Source organism: Diabrotica virgifera, chromosome 5, assembly GCF_917563875.1.
Source record: "Diabrotica virgifera virgifera chromosome 5, PGI_DIABVI_V3a".
NCBI lineage: Eukaryota > Metazoa > Arthropoda > Insecta > Coleoptera > Chrysomelidae > Diabrotica > Diabrotica virgifera.
In genome coordinates, this window is record NC_065447.1 from 150,077,050 (window position 1) to 150,094,359 (window position 17,310).

The 17,310-nt window shown below is 37.7% G+C and overlaps 1 protein-coding gene across 1 annotated transcript in view; it reads right to left on the bottom strand.

Annotated features, from left to right (window-relative positions):
• LOC126885494 (NFX1-type zinc finger-containing protein 1-like) overlaps positions 1-17,310 on the bottom strand; it is a gene marked incomplete at its 3' end in the record, with an annotated part of 372,388 nt that overhangs the window by 210,377 nt on the left and 144,701 nt on the right. Inside the window, 1 exon segment of the mRNA XM_050652072.1 lies at positions 13,102-13,385. Coding sequence (XP_050508029.1) covers positions 13,102-13,385 — 284 coding nt within the window.

Genomic DNA, 17,310 nt, shown 5'->3' on the forward strand with positions numbered 1-17,310 from the left:
GGATACATTAAAACAAAAACTCTCCGTTTATTCAGCACGACTAAGAAGGTACAAAGTGAGTAACAACCGAAAATCCGACAATGCTCTTTTTGAAAGTTCTGAGAAGGCGTTCTATCGAAAACTCAATTCCACTGTGGAACGTGTCGATAAGACTTACCCAAGCCAAGAAGAAATTCATGAGTTTTGGGGAAATCAACTTTCCACACCAGCTGCTCTTAACAACAATGCTGGATGGATAGAAGATACGACACAGAACTGCCAACACTATACTACTACTCTCTACGAACCCTTCACCACTGAAGAAGTCTCAAATATCATCAAAGAGCTTCATAACTGGAAATCTCCTGGACCAGACGGAGTTCAAAACTTCTGGCTTAAGAAGTTTTGGAGTGTTCATGATTGCTTATCAACATTAATTAATAATGTTATTTCTAATCCGCAGGAAACACCATTATTTCTAACTCAGGGAACCACTTATTTAATACCGAAGGATCAAAATAACACCCAAGATCCAGCCAAATACCGCCCAATTACTTGTCTTCCAACTTTGTACAAATTAGTCACATCCTGTGTAGCCCGGCGTATCTACCAACACTGTGCTCTGAACAATATCATAGAGCCTCAACAGAAAGGATGCGCTAAGGGTTCCATGGGTTGCAAAGAACAACTTATCATCGACTCAGTCATTTCTAATCAAGCATATTCCAAAAAAAAGGAACCTATTTACTGCCTTCATTGATTACAAGAAGGCCTTTGATTCAGTGCCGCATGAATGGCTTATAGATATATTGAGAATATATAAAGTCGATGATAATATAGTGACCTTTTTAGAGCATATAATGACGGAGTGGAAGACTAGAATTCACCTTCAAATACCTGGTGAAAATAACATCGAAACTGAAAATATCGCAATCAGCCGGGGCCTGTTTCAAGGAGATTCGTTGAGTCCTCTGTGGTTCTGTTTAGCTATGAACCCACTATCTCAGTTATTAAACGCCACAGACGCAGGTTTTAGCATCAAAAATAACAACAATGTGGTGGCGAAGCTCAATCATTTATTGTACATGGATGATTTGAAACTAATGGCTTCCACTCGAAACCAACTCGATGAAATGCTAAAAACTGTAGAATCCTTTTCAAATGACATTAGTATGCACTTCGGACTAGACAAGTGCCGTGTTTTAAATATAGTCAGAGGAAAAGTACAGCCCGGAGGATTCGATATGCAAAATGGCCAGAACATCGAGGCCATGGGTGAAAACGATATTTATAAATATCTTGGAGTAAAGCAAGCGCGGAAAATTGACCATAAGCAAATGAAAACTGAGATAACAGCGGAGTTTATACGAAGGGTAAAACAGCTGCTTCGTTCACACCTTAACAGTAGAAATTTGTTTAAGGCACTAAACACCTACGCTTGTTCCGCGCTTAGCTATTCATTTGGTATTGTTAAGTGGACAAAAACGGATATAGAAAATCTTCAGCGAAAAGTACGAACACACCTCACAAAGGCACAAAAACACCACCCTAAAAGTGCAGTAGAACGAACGACATTACCCCGGTATTTAGGAGGAAGAGGACTTATGAATATAGGTGAGCAATTAGATAAACAAATTGCTAATTTAAGAACTTATTTTCAGATGCAGGCTGAGACATCTACTCTACATCGCGCTATCTGCGCAGTAGATGACACAACACCGATCAAACTGAGGGAAGCAGAACTGTGCATAAACCACCTTACTAAGGACGAAAAAGTGCGCGCCTGGATGGGTAAACCTTTGCACGGGCGACATCCCAATGAGGTCAGCCAAGATTATGTCGACAATATAGCGTCGAACTACTGGTTGACATCGGGAAAGATGTTCCCTGAAACGGAGGGTTCATTACTGGCCATTCAGGATCAGGTTATACCAACCAGAAATTACCTGAAATATATCGTCAAAGACCCTCAGGTTCAAAACGACAGATGCCGATATGGATGTCAAGCCCAAGAAACCATCCAACATCTTACAGGGGGCTGCCAGGCATTTGCTGCAACTGAATATAAGGAAAGGCATGACGCAGTGGGAAAGATCCTTCATCAAGAGATAGCTATCAAGCTGGGACTTCTCCAAACCGACCATCTCCCATATTATCAATACGTCCCTGAGAGTATGCTTGAGGATGGAAACTACAAGCTATACTGGGACCGCACTGTGCTCACAGACCAAACAGTGGCGCATAATAGACCAGATCTCGTATTAGTCAATAAATTAACGAGACAAACAACCCTCATTGATGTGGCGATTCCTAACAACAATAATCTACGTACTAAATTTACTGAAAAGATCGCCAAGTACAGAGATCTGGAAATTCAAATACGGAGACAATGGAGAATGCAAAGTACCCAGACGATACCGATTATTATGTCTACTACTGGAGTCATTCCGAAGACCCTCCTCGAAAGCATAAAAAAGCTGGGTCTTAATGAACATCTTTATAAGACCATGCAGAAAGCAGTACTACTCGCAACGGCCAGATGTGTACGAAAATTTTTGGGAGATACACCTGCATACCAAGTCACCTAGGGCTCGATAACACGGAAAGAGTCCCACCAGAGCTCAATCCTTTTGATACCGTAGGTATCTGGGATGAGTCAATTTTCCCCTTAGAGGGAGTGTGAGCCGTATGGCTAAATCTGGATAATAATAATAACTATTGTTATGTCTACTACTGGAGTCATTCCGAAGACCCTCCTCGAAAGCATAAAAAAGCTGGGTCTCAATGAACATATTTATAAGACCATGCAGAAAGCTGTACTACTTGCGACGGCCAGAAGTGTAAGAAAATTTTTGGGAGATACACCTGCATTCCAAGTCATCTAGGGCTCGATAACACGGAAAGAGTCCCACCAGAGCTCAATCCTTTTGATACCGTAGGTATCTGGGATGAGTCAATTTTCCCCTCAGCGGGAGTGTGAGCCGTATGGCTAAATCTGGATAATAATAATAATAAGGAAGGTGACCAACCTCGGTCAAGAAACAATCGGCTACCGACAACAGCTGTATGCCGAATTTTGCAGGACGTACCCAGATATTCAAGTATCGGAGCAACGAGTATCAGACCAATACCGGGTAATTATAAGAAACAACCTTATCCCAGAGACTAGACGCAATACCATCAGAAGCGAAGTCGAACGGGAGATTCATAACGATGTAGTAATTGAAGATCAAGTCCCTGTTGAAGGTCATGAGCAGATTCTTGAGCTTGCCATACAAGAAACTCAACCTGACAATGCAGAGCAGGAAAACAACGAGTTACGTGATAACCTAGTAAGCGAAATGACACGTGCAGTACAGGAGTTTAATGGAACAAACCCACTTAGCAGACCACCGCTACCACGAATAAACTCTTGTAAGAAACTAGGGGCGCTGTTACAAATTGTGAACACTGAAGTCCTACCCAATTATGTCGTAGAAGCCCACACATTAGAATATTTGCACATGCTTATCTACTGTGCAGCAACATCAATTGCTAATGTAATGGGCGTTAAGATCAAAACAAGACGGGGTACTAACAACGGAAGGACTGGTAACAGAATTGCACCCTGGGAAAAAAGACTGCTCGGAAAGTTTGAATTACTGCGCAGGGATATTGGTCAAATCACAGAATATATACGAGGTGTAAGAAGTAGAAAAGTTATCAGGAGAGCTGAAGAAATAATACTGAGTACTGCAAGACACTCAAGATATGATCCAGAAAACAACACAGCCCAACAGTGTCTGGATACATTAAAACAAAAACTCTTCGTTTATTCAGGACAACTAAGAAGGTACAAAATAAGTAACAACCGAAAATCCGATAATGCCCTTTTTGAGACTGCTGAGAAGGCCTTCTATCGAAAACTCAACTCCACCGTAGAAAATCTTGATAAGTCTTATCCAAGCCAAGAAGAAATTCATGAGTTTTGGGGAAATCAACTTTCCACACCAGCTGCTCTTAACAACAACGCTCGATGGATAGAAGATACGTCACAGAAGTGCCAACACTACACTACTACTCTCTACGAGCCCTTCACCACTGAAGAAGTCTCAAATATCATCAAAGAGCTTCATAACTGGAAATCTCCTGGACCAGACGGAGTTCAAAACTTCTGGCTTAAGAAGTTTTGGAGTGTTCATGATTGATTATCAACACTAATTAATAATGTTATTTCTAATCCGCAGGAAACACCATTATTTCTAACTCAGGGAACCACTTATTTAATACCGAAGGATCAAAATAACACCCAAGATCCAGCCAAATACCGCCCAATTACTTGTCTTCCAACTTTGTATAAATTGGTCACATCCTGTGTAGCCCGGCGTATCTACCAACACTGTGCATTGAACAATATCATAGAGCCTCAACAGAAAGGATGCGCTAAGGGTTCCATGGGTTGCAAAGAACAACTTATCATCGACTCAGTCATTTCTAATCAAGCATATTCCAAAAAGAGGAACCTATTTACTGCCTTCATTGATTACAAGAAGGCCTTTGATTCAGTGCCGCATGAATGGCTTATAGATATATTGAGAATATATAAAGTCGATGATAATATAGTGACCTTTTTACAGCATATAATGACAGAGTGGAAGACTAGAATTCACCTTCAAATACCTGGTGAAAATAACATCGAAACTGAAAATATCGCAATCAGCCGGGGCCTTTTCCAAGGAGATTCGTTAAGTCCACTATGGTTCTGTCTAGCTATGAACCCACTGTCTCAGCTATTGAACTCCACTGACGCAGGTTTTAGCATCAAAAATAACAACAATGTGGTGACGAAGCTTAATCATCTGTTGTATATGGATGATTTGACATTAATGGCTTCCACTCGAAACCAACTAGATGAGATGCTAAGAACTGTAGAATCCTTTTCAAATGACATTAGTATGCACTTCGGACTAGACAAGTGCCGAGTTTTAAATATAGTCAAAGGAAAAGTACAGCCCGGAGGATTCGATATGCAAAATGGCCAGAACATCGAGGCCATGGGCGAAAACGATATGTACAATTATCTTGGAGTAAAGCAGGCGCGGAAAATTGACCATAAGCAAATGAAAACTGAGATAACTACTGAGTTTATACGAAGGGTAAAACAGCTGCTTCGTTCACACCTTAACAGTAGAAATTTGTTTAAGGCACTAAAAACCTACGCATGTTCCGCGCTTAGCTATTCGTTTGGCATTGTTAAGTGGACAAAAACGGACATAGAGAATCTTCAGCGGAAAGTAAGAACACACCTCACAAAAGCACAAAAACACCATCCTAAAAGTGCAGTAGAAAGAACAACATTACCACGGAATCTAGGAGGAAGAGGACTTATGGATATAGGTGAGCAATTAGATAAACAAATTGCTAATTTAAGAAATTATTTTCAGTTGCAAGCTGAGACATCTACTCTACATCGCGCTATTTGCGCAGTAGATGACACAACACCGATCAAACTGAGGGAACCAGAAATGCGCATAAACCACCTCACTAAAAACGAAAAAATGCGCACCTGGATGGGTAAACCTCTGCATGGGCGACATCCCAATGAGGTCAGCCAAGAATATGTCGACAATACAGCGTCGAACTATTGGTTGACATCAGGAAAGATGTTCCCTGAAACGGAGGGTTCATTACTGGCCATTCAGGATCAGGTTATACCAACCAGAAATTACCTGAAATATATCATCAAAGACCCTCAGGTTCAAAACGACAGATGCCGATATGGATGTCAAGCCCAAGAAACCATCCAACATCTTACAGGGGGCTGCCAGGCATTTGCTGCAACTGAATACAAGGAACGACATGACGCAGTGGGAAAAATCCTTCATCAAGAGATAGCTATCAAGCTGGGACTTCTCCAAACGGACCATCTCCCGTATTATCAATACGTCCCTGAGAGTATGCTTGAGGATGGCAACTACAAGCTATACTGGGACCGCACTGTGCTCACAGACCAAACAGTGGCACATAATAGACCAGATCTCGTACTAGTTAGTAAATTAACAAGACAAACAACACTAATTGATGTGGCGATACCCAACAACAATAATCTACGTAGTAAATTTACTGAAAAGATCGCCAAGTACAGAAATCTGGAAATTCAAATACGAAGGCAATGGAGAATGCAAAGTACCCAGACGATACCGATTATTATGTCTACTACTGGAGTCATTCCGAAAACCCTCCTCGAAAGCATCAAAAAGCTGGGTCTGAATGAAAATATTTATAAGACCATGCAGAAAGCGGTACTACTCGCGACGGCCAGAAGTGTACGAAAATTTTTGGGAGATACACCTGCATACCAAGTCACCTAGGGCTCGATAACACGGAAAGAGTCCCACCCGAGCTCAATCCTTTTGATACCGTAGGTATCTGGGATGAGTCAATTTTCCCCTTAGAGGGAGTGTGAGCCGTATGGCTAAATCTGATATAATAATAATAAGCCTGTGGGAGTTTTATGTCAGTTCTTCTACCAGGCGCGGCCCCCTGCGAATGGAGGATGCTTTCTGGGTATTCGTAGCGCCAATACCCAGAGAGTAGCAGGAATACTTGCCGTGGAACAAAAACTGACACCTGGCAGTAGGTATAAAATGCACACCCATGAGAATGGAGAGGAATAGTTTATGTTTAGGGCCGCTGCCTGGGGATCGCCAGGGCACGTCTGGAGCCGACGCTGGACGTGACCGCATGCGGGACGTCGGTGGCAGGGTGTTGAGGAGGCGGGCCCCTGTCACACAAACAGCTACAGCCCAACAACAAGAACAACAACCACAAGCGAGCCAAACAACAGCAAGAGCTCCACTCGCTGAAGGTGCTGCGCCGGAACATCAGCCGGCGCTCACTCAAGCGGGACGACCGAGGCAGCGCATGAAATGGACTGTGTCCATTAACGAAAGCATTTTGCGCTTCTATTATAAGGTGACAAACCTCGGTCAAGAAACGATCGGCTACAGACAACAGCTGTATGCCGAATTTTGCAAAAGCGAAGTCGAACGGGAGATTAATAACCAAGAGCTAGTTTTAGATCAAGTCCGTAATGAAATCATTGATGAGCAGATTCCTGAGATGCCCATACTAGAAACTCAACCTGACAATACACAGCAGGAAAACAACGAGTTGCGCGATAGTCTAGAAAACGAAATGGCTCGTGCCGTACAAGAGTTTAATGGAACAAATCCACTTAGCAGACCACCGCTACCACGAATAAACTCTTGTAAGAAACTAGGTGCCCTATTACAAATTGTGAATACTGAAGTCCTACCCAATTATGTCGTAGAAGCCCACACATTGGAGTATCTGCATATGCTAATCTACTGTGCAGCTACAGCAATTGCCAATGTAATGGGCGTTAAGATCAGAACACGACGGGGTACTAATAACGGAAGGACCGGTAACAGAATTGCACCCTGGGAAAAAAGACTTCTCGGAAAAATTGAATTACTGCGTAGGGATATTGGTCAAGTCACAGAATATATAAGAGGTGTAACAAGTAGAAAAGTCATTAAAAGAGCTGAAGAAATAATGCGGAGCACTGCAAGACACTCGAGATACGATCCAGAAAATAACACAGCCCAACAGTGTCTGGGTACATTAAAACAAAAACTCTCCGTCTATTCAGGACGATTAAGAAGGTATAAAGTTAGTAACAACCGAAAATGTGACAATGCACTTTTTGAGAACTCTGAGAAGGCGTTCTACCGAAAACTCAATTCCACCGTAGAAAGTGTCGACAAGTCTTACCCAAGCCAAGAAGAAATTCATGAGTTTTGGGGAAATCAACTTTCCACACCAGCTGCTTTTAACAACAATGCTGGCTGGATAGAAGATACGACGCACAACTGTCACCACTACGTCACTGCTAACTACGAACCATTCACGATTGAAGAAGTCTCAAATGTCATCAAAGAGCTTCATAACTGGAAATCTCCTGGACCAGACGGAGTTCAAAACTTCTGGCTTAAAAAGTTTTGGAGTATTCATGAGTGCTTATCAACATTAATTAATCATATTATTTCTAATCCGCAGGAATTACCATCATTTCTAACTCAGGGAACTACTTATTTAATACCCAAGGATCAAAATAACACCCAAAATCCATCCAAGTACCGCCCAATTACTTGTCTTCCAACTTTGTATAAATTGGTAACATCCTGTGTAACCCGGCGTATCTACCAACACTGTGCTCTAAACAATATCATAGAGCCTCAACAGAAAGGATGCGCTAAGGGTTCCATGGGTTGCAAAGAACAGCTTATCATCGACTCAGTCATTTCTAACCAGGCATTCACTAAAAAAAGGAACCTTTTTACTGCTTTTATTGACTATAAAAAGGCCTTTGATTCAGTACCGCATGAATGGCTAATAGATATATTGAAAATATACAAAGTAGATGATAACATAGTGACCTTTTTAAGGCATATAATGAGAGATTGGAAGACTAAAATTCACCTCCAAATACCGGGTGAAAACAATATCGAAACCGAAAATATCGCAATCAACCGGGGATTATTTCAAGGAGACTCGTTGAGTCCATTGTGGTTCTGTTTAGCTTTGAACCCCCTTTCCCAGCTATTAAACTCCACTGACTCAGGTTTTAGCATTAAAAGCAATAATACTGTGGTAGCGAAGCTCAATCATCTGTTGTATATGGATGATTTGAAATTAATGGCTTCCACTAGAGAACACCTAGAAGAGATGCTAAAAACTGTAGAAACATTTTCTAATGATATTAGTATGCAGTTCGGTCTAGACAAGTGCCGTGTTTTGAATATAGTCAGAGGAAAGGTACAGCCCGGTGGATTCGATATGCAAAATGGCCAGAACATCGAGGCCATGGGCGACAACGATATGTACAAATATCTTGGAGTAAAGCAGGCGCGGAAAATTGACCGTAAGCAAATGAAAACTGAGATAACTACTGAGTTTATAAGAAGGGTAAAACAGCTGCTTAGTTCACAGCTTAACAGTAAAAATTTGTTTAAGGCACTAAACACCTACGCTTGTTCCGCGCTTAGCTATTCATTTGGTATTGTTAAGTGGACAAAAACGGATATAGAAAATCTTCAGCGAAAAGTACGAACACACCTCACAAAGGCACAAAAACACCACCCTAAAAGTGCAGTAGAACGAACGACATTACCCCGGTATTTAGGAGGAAGAGGACTTATGGATATAGGTGAGCAATTAGATAAACAAATTGCTAATTTAAGAACTTATTTTCAGATGCAGGCTGAGACATCTACTCTACATCGCGCTATCTGCACAGTAGATGACACAACACCGATCAAACTGAGGGAAGCAGAACTGCGCATAAACCATCTTACTAAGGACGAAAAAGTGCGCGCCTGGATGGGTAAACCTTTGCACGGGCGACATCCCAATGAGGTCAGCCAAGATTATGTCGACAATATAGCGTCGAACTACTGGTTGACATCAGGAAAGATGTTCCCTGAAACGGAGGGTTCATTACTGGCCATTCAGGATCAGGTTATACCAACCAGAAACTACCTGAAATATATCATCAAAGACCCTCAGGTTCAAAACGACAGATGCCGATATGGATGTCAAGCCCAAGAAACCATCCAACATCTTACAGGGGGCTGCCAGGCATTTGGTGCAACTGAATACAAGGAACGGCATGACGCAGTGGGAAAAATCCTTCATCAAGAGATAGCTATCAAGCTGGGACTTCTCCAAACGGACCATCTCCCGTATTATCAATACGTCCCTGAGAGTATGCTTGAGGATGGCAACTACAAGCTATACTGGGACCGCACTGTGCTCACAGACCAAACAGTGGCACATAATAGACCAGATCTCGTACTAGTTAATAAATTAACAAGACAAACAACACTAATTGATGTGGCGATACCTAACAACAATAATCTACGTAGTAAATTCACTGAAAAGATCGCCAAGTACAGAGATCTAGAAATTCAAATACGAAGGCAATGGATAATTCAAAGTACCCAGACGATACCTATTGTTATGTCTACTACTGGAGTCATTCCGAAGAACCTCATCGAAAGCATAAAAAGGCTGGGTCTAAATGAACATCTTTACAAGACCATGCAGAAAGCTGTACTACTCGCAACGGCCAGATGTGTACGAAAGTTTTTGGGAGATACACCTGCATACCAAGTCACCTAGGGCTCGATAACACGGAAAGAGTCCCACCAGAGCTCAATCCTTTTGATACCGTAGGTATCTGGGATGAGTCAATTTTCCCCTTAGAGGGAGTGTGAGCCGTATGGCTAAATCATAATAATAATAATAAAATTCCTTTAATACCAATCTTAAACAGCTTGATATTATAATATTATTATTTATTCTGTAATTAACAAAACTAATAAGTATAAAATATATGACTTTTTCAAAACACCAACCTTAAAAACTTACTTTGCTTTAAATACGGTATCACTTTTTAGATGTTTTTTTAAAATTAATTAAAATTGTTTAAATGAACAGAACTACATAAAAGTGTAGCTTGGAGGTATTTACATATATACTATGCTTTGTTTTTAAACCAGGAGCAGTAAAATAAAAAGACAGATTCACACCCAAGAAAGTAAATAGAAAAATCACCATATACATCTTTTTTTTTTGGTTGATCATATCGGCCTTCGACGGTAAAGAGTTCTAAAAACCACTGTTTATTTTTAAATCGCTGATATAACTTAATTACCCTTGAAATGCCAATTATGTCAAAATTTCATAAATGTCATTAGTGTCAAAATTTAACGAGAACTGCTTTAAAAGCGACAAAATTTTAAAATAATTTTTAAATAGGTAATTTTTTAGGATATAATATAAAAGTGTTTTAAGAAAAATTATTAATGAAAAATATATTTAGCGACCCCCAAAACACCGAGTAATGGATATTGACTGATTTTGAATGAATATAACATAAAACTGCAGGCAACGAGTTCCACCCTAGGCACCAGGTACTTTGGAGACCATCGCCGACATGAAATTCGTACTCAGAGACCCCAAAAACCCCCGAGAATGGTTACAACATAAAATTCCAGGCGATGAGTTTCACCCTGGGCACCAGGTAACTTAGAGATCATCGCCGACATGAAATTCGTACTAAGCGACCACCAAAACCCGGAGATTAATGGTTTTTCACTGATTTTGAATAATTATGACATAAAACTCCAGGCGACGAGTTGCACCCTGGGAACCTTGGAGACCACCGCCAACATTAAATTGTGTTAGCGACTCCAAACCCCCCCCCCCCCCCCCGAGTAATGGTTATTGACTGATTTTGAATGGTTATAACATAAAACGCTAGGCAATGAGTTCCAACCAGGTACCTTAGGCACCATCGCCGACATGAAATTCGTACTCAGGGACCCTCAAAACCACCAGGGTAATAGTTTTTGACTAATTTTGAATATTTATAACTAAAAACTTCTGTCGACGAGTTCCACTTTAGGCACCAGGTATCTTGGAGACTACCGCTGACATTAAATTCGTGGTCAGCGACCCCAAAAACCGCCGTGTAATGGATATTGACTGATTTTTAATTATTATAACATAAAACTCCAGGCGACGAGTTCCACACTGGGCACCAGGTACCTTGGAGACCATCGCCGACATGAAATTCGTACTCAGCGACCCCCAAAACCCCTAGGGTAATAGTTTTTGGCTGATTTTGGATAATTATAACTAAAAACTCTAGGCGACGAGTTCCACCCTGGGCACCAGGTATCTTGGATGTCATCGCCAACATTAAATTCGTGGCCGGCGACCCCAAAAACCTCCCGACTAATGGATATTGACTGATTTTTAATGATTATAACATAAAACTCTAGGCGACGAGTTCGACCGTGGGCAACAGGTACCTTGGAGACCATCGCCGATATGAAATTTGTGCTCAGAGATCCCCAAAACCCCCGAGTAGAAAAATTCAACTCATTTCCGTCAATATTTCCCAAGCTCTAAATTTTTCATTTTCACCTCTTCGAGATGCACTTTTAAAATGCATTTTCTTATGCACAAAATTTTTTGCCCTAGATGAATTTAGTTCACAAAGTTGCCTGACACTCTCTCTAATCTAATGCAAAAAGTTCCATGACGATTCATCTTACTGCACAAAATTCCTAGGTTTTGGGCTTTTTAGTGCTTCGTTGCTTCGTCTATATTACGTGGCGCAAAAATAAATTTTAATTTTGATGGAAAATAAAATAGTTTTATTTTAAAAGATTTTTCCCTAATATTTGTTAAATTTGATGTTAAACGCGTCACAAAAGAGTAACTTTGATAAAGGTTGCAGTTTGTGGCTGTTTTGCTACATTAAGAGGAAACAGTAGCGATCAACAGGTAGCGAAAACGCGTTCCAAGATTGCGGCTGTAATTTTGAATATTTTTTCGAGATATGTGGCACACGTATTCGTAATATAATAAAGAATGGCGGTACAGAGCCAATTTGAAAAATATATTAATATGTGTAAATTAGTCTGTAATTAAATACAATATTAAAAAAACGAGCCTGTACCGCCATTAAGAAGAACAAAAAAATACACTTTCTTCAAATAAACTTTTTTATGCGATGCCTAGATTTTGTGTCATTTTGCAACTACTAAATTTTTTATTTCATTAGTAGTTCCAAAATGACACAAAATCTAGGCATCGGATAAAAAAGTTTATTTGAAAAAAGTGTATTTTTTGGGTTTTCTTAATGGCGGTACAGGCTCGTTTTTTTAATATTGTATTTAATCACAGAGTAATGTCCACATATTAATATATTTTTCAAATTGGGCTTTGTACCGCCATTCTTTATTATATTACGAATACGTGTGCCAAATATCTCAAAAAAATATTCAAAATTTCAGCCGTAATCTTGGAACGCGCTTTGGCTACCTGTTGATCACTACTGTATCACCTTAAAATTAGCAAATATTATGGAAAAATGTTTTAAAATAAAACTAGAATTTTATTTTCCATCAAAGTGAGCATACAATTTTTGTAGCTGGAATATTGTGTGTGCCACTCATTTTTACGTATTTTTATTTCCAGTAGTTCACGCTTTTACTTATTAAATATAAATAATAAAAATTATACTTATTGTTCTTTAAAACTTACCCACATATTCCTTTTCTTAGAGGCATTACAAAATCTTCTCTATATAAGCGATATTGTATGTCTAAGTAAGTATTAACGTCTGGGTATGGGCCCTTCACAATATTCGGTCTCAGAAATGGAGACTTTTCGGTGGTAATCTCTACAGTCGACGGATAAACATTTATTTCTCGAAAGTCGTCCGGTGGTTCTTGAAGGTTCAAGTTGAAATTTGGCTCCTTTTTTATACCTTTCATTGCATCCAATTCTTTCTGCTTTTTTTCAACCACTTCAAGTATACTATCAACCTATGTATAAGTTTAAAAATAGTTATTAATTATATGTAGTAACCGGCACCCTACTAGACACATAGGAACATTAAGCTATTGCAGTCCTGGACCCTTCACTTGTTGCAATGTTTATTTTTTATGTCTAGTGACGTTTAGAACGTCAGAAAATGTAGAGAAACTGAATATTAACATAGAAAGTTGACAATTAATACATGAGCTGTATTGGGCACTAATAGTTGTAAAAGTTTTAAAGTATTGTAATATGTGCCTCCTGATGAGAGACTAATAAGTTTCGAAACCGGTAGAGATGCTTGCTGCACTCTCTGATTGAACTAGAATATGATGCGGCTGTAATTTCGTTTTGCAACGAAATTGAAAATGGTTATTGATTATTGTAATATTTTTGATGTTTGAATAAAGTTATTTTAAAGCAGTGCAACAATACTATTAATTAATGTATTTTTTGTATGGAAAACAATTATTTTAAATAGTTTCTTGACAGTAACATGACAGAGATGAGATTACCTACTGTATGTATTTTGTAGATACCTACCAGAATGATAGTGAAAAAGTGAAATGAGATTGAAATAAAATAAAACTGTTAACAAATTCTCCGCTTTAAAATATATTTCTAACTTCGATAAAAAAACAAAACAACATACCGCCAAGACAAATGGGAAATACTAATATTCGTGATTTAATTGTTCATCAGACTAAAAATTTAGGGGAAATGTTAACAAAGTTTAAACTATGATGGTGATAATTAACTTTTGCGTGAATATTTGAATGATATATATTAATTTGTCGTATCTATAAAATACGTAAACGTATGTAGGTAACCGCAAAAGTTTTGCACCACCAAAAATTACATTCATTTTCGCATTAATATCATAGAGCCACAACAGAAAGGATGCGCGAAGTGTTCCATGGGCTGCAAAGAACAACTCAAAATCGACTCGGTCATTAGCCAACATTATAGCATTAGGCAATGACAATAGTCCAGGGCGGATCTGTTTTGAGATGGACGTTGAGAGGTGACTTAATTTTTTTGCAGGAATTGCATTAACCCACATAATAATAATTGAGTTATCCTCCCACTCAAAAAGGTCCGGAACATTGTTTAAATAATCAAAATGTCAAAAAATGAAGGAAAAATTCGATTTTTTCTTCGTTTTTTGATTATAACTTTAAAAGTATTCATTTCCGAGAAAAGTTGCACAAAAATAAAAGTTGCATAATTAAACCTACAACATAAGGTTGGTTAAAAATTTTTAAAATTGTTACCCTTGTTGCAAAATAGCAATAATTGCGAAAAAAACAAAAAAAAAGTATTCGCATTTTACGTTTTTCAACCGTTTCTGTTAAACTTACTACCTTATTTCACCCAGAAAAACTTTATGATATGATAAAACAAGACTGTAAATTTAGTTAAGATTGGTTTAATAGATTTTGCATAATAAATTTTGCAATCCAGCTTTCGCAAAAAAAATTCGTGTTTTCAAATGTTGCAGGACTGAAAATAAAGCAGATACCAAGTCAAAAATTTTTTTTTGCAAATAGAAGAATACTGTACCTTTCATTTTCAATTTGCCAAATTTAAATCGGTTAACTACCACGGCGTCAGGATTTTTTTTAAATAAACATTAATTTTCGGTGCTACGCGCAGGACAGCGGTGTTCGATTCACACGAGTTGAGTTGACTTCCACCAAAATTTCTTCCAATCTTTATCTAATATATACAGGGTGAGTCACCACTAACGGGACGGAAGATTACAGCGAAACGGTAAAAGATTTGAAAAAAAATTTAAATTAGTAGTTTGTAAGTTGATAAAATCTACATTTTAAAATTATTTTGAAATATACATGGTGTCCCAATAAACGGCGGCGTATCATAGTTATATTTTTTCTTATGGAACACCCTGTATTTTATTGCATTTTTTAATTGTCAGTAAAAAATAAGGTATAGTTTCATAAGACTTCCCTATACCTATGTACAGAGTGTTCAGAGTTATGGTGACTTTTCTTAAAATGTAAAGTTTTAAAAGATGGCTTATTCTCAAGTTACTTAAGAAATTATGAAAAAAATACTTTTACATCTAAATAGTTGGATATTGGTTGAATGTATTCCATGATTAAGTATTACACAATTATTCACAGGGTGTTCAACATTTACAGTTTCATTATTGGATTATTTAATGTGTCATATGATGCTTATTTTAAATGGAGCACCATGTATATTAATACACCATTATATTAAACGGAGTCACCTCTTTCGAATGGTATATGGATGTCCTATACCTAGGTCTCATAGTTTTTGCGTAATTTACAATTATTTAAATTCTTAATTTGTAAATCGATTTAAAAAAAAAAGATGTAGTTAATTAATGGCATTGTATGACATTGTCACGTCATGACAGTACGGTCTGGTAATTATTTTATAATTAATGTATTCCATTATTGATTATTACACATTTATTTACAGGGTGTTCAAAATTTACAGTTTCAGTATTGGATTATTTAATGTGTCATATGATACATATTTTAAATAGAACACCATGTATATTATTAAATCATTATACTAAACACAGGTTCCTCTTTCGAATGGTATAGGGATGTTCTATAACTAGGAGTCATAGTTTTTGCGTAATTTACAATTTTCTTAAACGGTAAATTGATTTTAAAAATAACATTTATAGTCACTCTCGATTTTTGAACAGTACGAAATAAATGTTTGTTTATTGTATCATAATGAAATGAAAATTATGTTTATTTACTAGACCATTATTATGAAAAGTAGGTATATTGGTCTGTACACAATACTTTAAAAAAATCAGGATCTTCTATAAAGTCTAAAGTCCATAAACGATAAGTTAAATATATTTATCATAACCCTGTTTGGTCTAATACTGGTGTAGTTGAGTTTTATACGGATAATAGTGGTTTCTCTTAAGTATTCTAACAGTCGTTTGACTGATTTACAATTCACCAGAAATTTTTTCTTTACTAGTATTTGGGTTTCCCGTAACAAAAAGCAGAACATCAAGCTCCTTGACGTCATCACAAATAACTGGTTTATTTTTATTTAACTTTCCGTATGCAACATTACCAGTAGCACGGAATCTATTGAGATCTCTCAAAAACGTACTTTTTGGATGTCTTCTATCAGGATACTTTTGAGCGTAAACTTAAGAAGGTAAGATACAATTTTGAAAACACTCCCCAGTGCAAAGTACCATGTCTACTCTTTCATAGATAACGTGATTATTCATTTTTAGGAACAATTAAATTTGAATACCATACACGGATGTTTATATTTTTGATAATTACCAGACCGTACTGTCATAAAATGACGATGTCATACAATGACATACATCTTTTGTTTTAAACTCGATTTACAGATTAAGAATTTAAATAATTGTAAATTACGCAAAAACTATTAGACCTAGGTATAGGACATCCATATACCATTCGAAAGAGGTGACCCCGTTTAGTATAACGGTGTATTAATATATATGGTGTTCCATTTAAAATAAGCATCATATGACACATTAAATAATCCAATAATGAAACTGTAAATGTTGAACACCCTGTAAATAACTCTGTAATAATTAATCATGGAATACATTCGACCAATATCCAACTATTTAGATGTAAAAGTATTTTTTTCATAATTTTTTAAATAACTTGAGAATAAGCCTTCTTTTAAAACTTTACATTCTAAGAAAAGTCACCATAACTCAGAACACTCTGTACATAGGTATAAGGAAGTCTTATGAAACTATACCTTATTTTTTGCGGACAATAAAAAAATGCAATAAAATACAGGGTGTTCCATAAGAAAAAATATAACTTTGATACGCCGCCGTTTATTGGGACACCCTGTATATTTCAAAATAATTTTAAAATGTAGATTTTATCAACTTACAAACTACTAATTTAAATT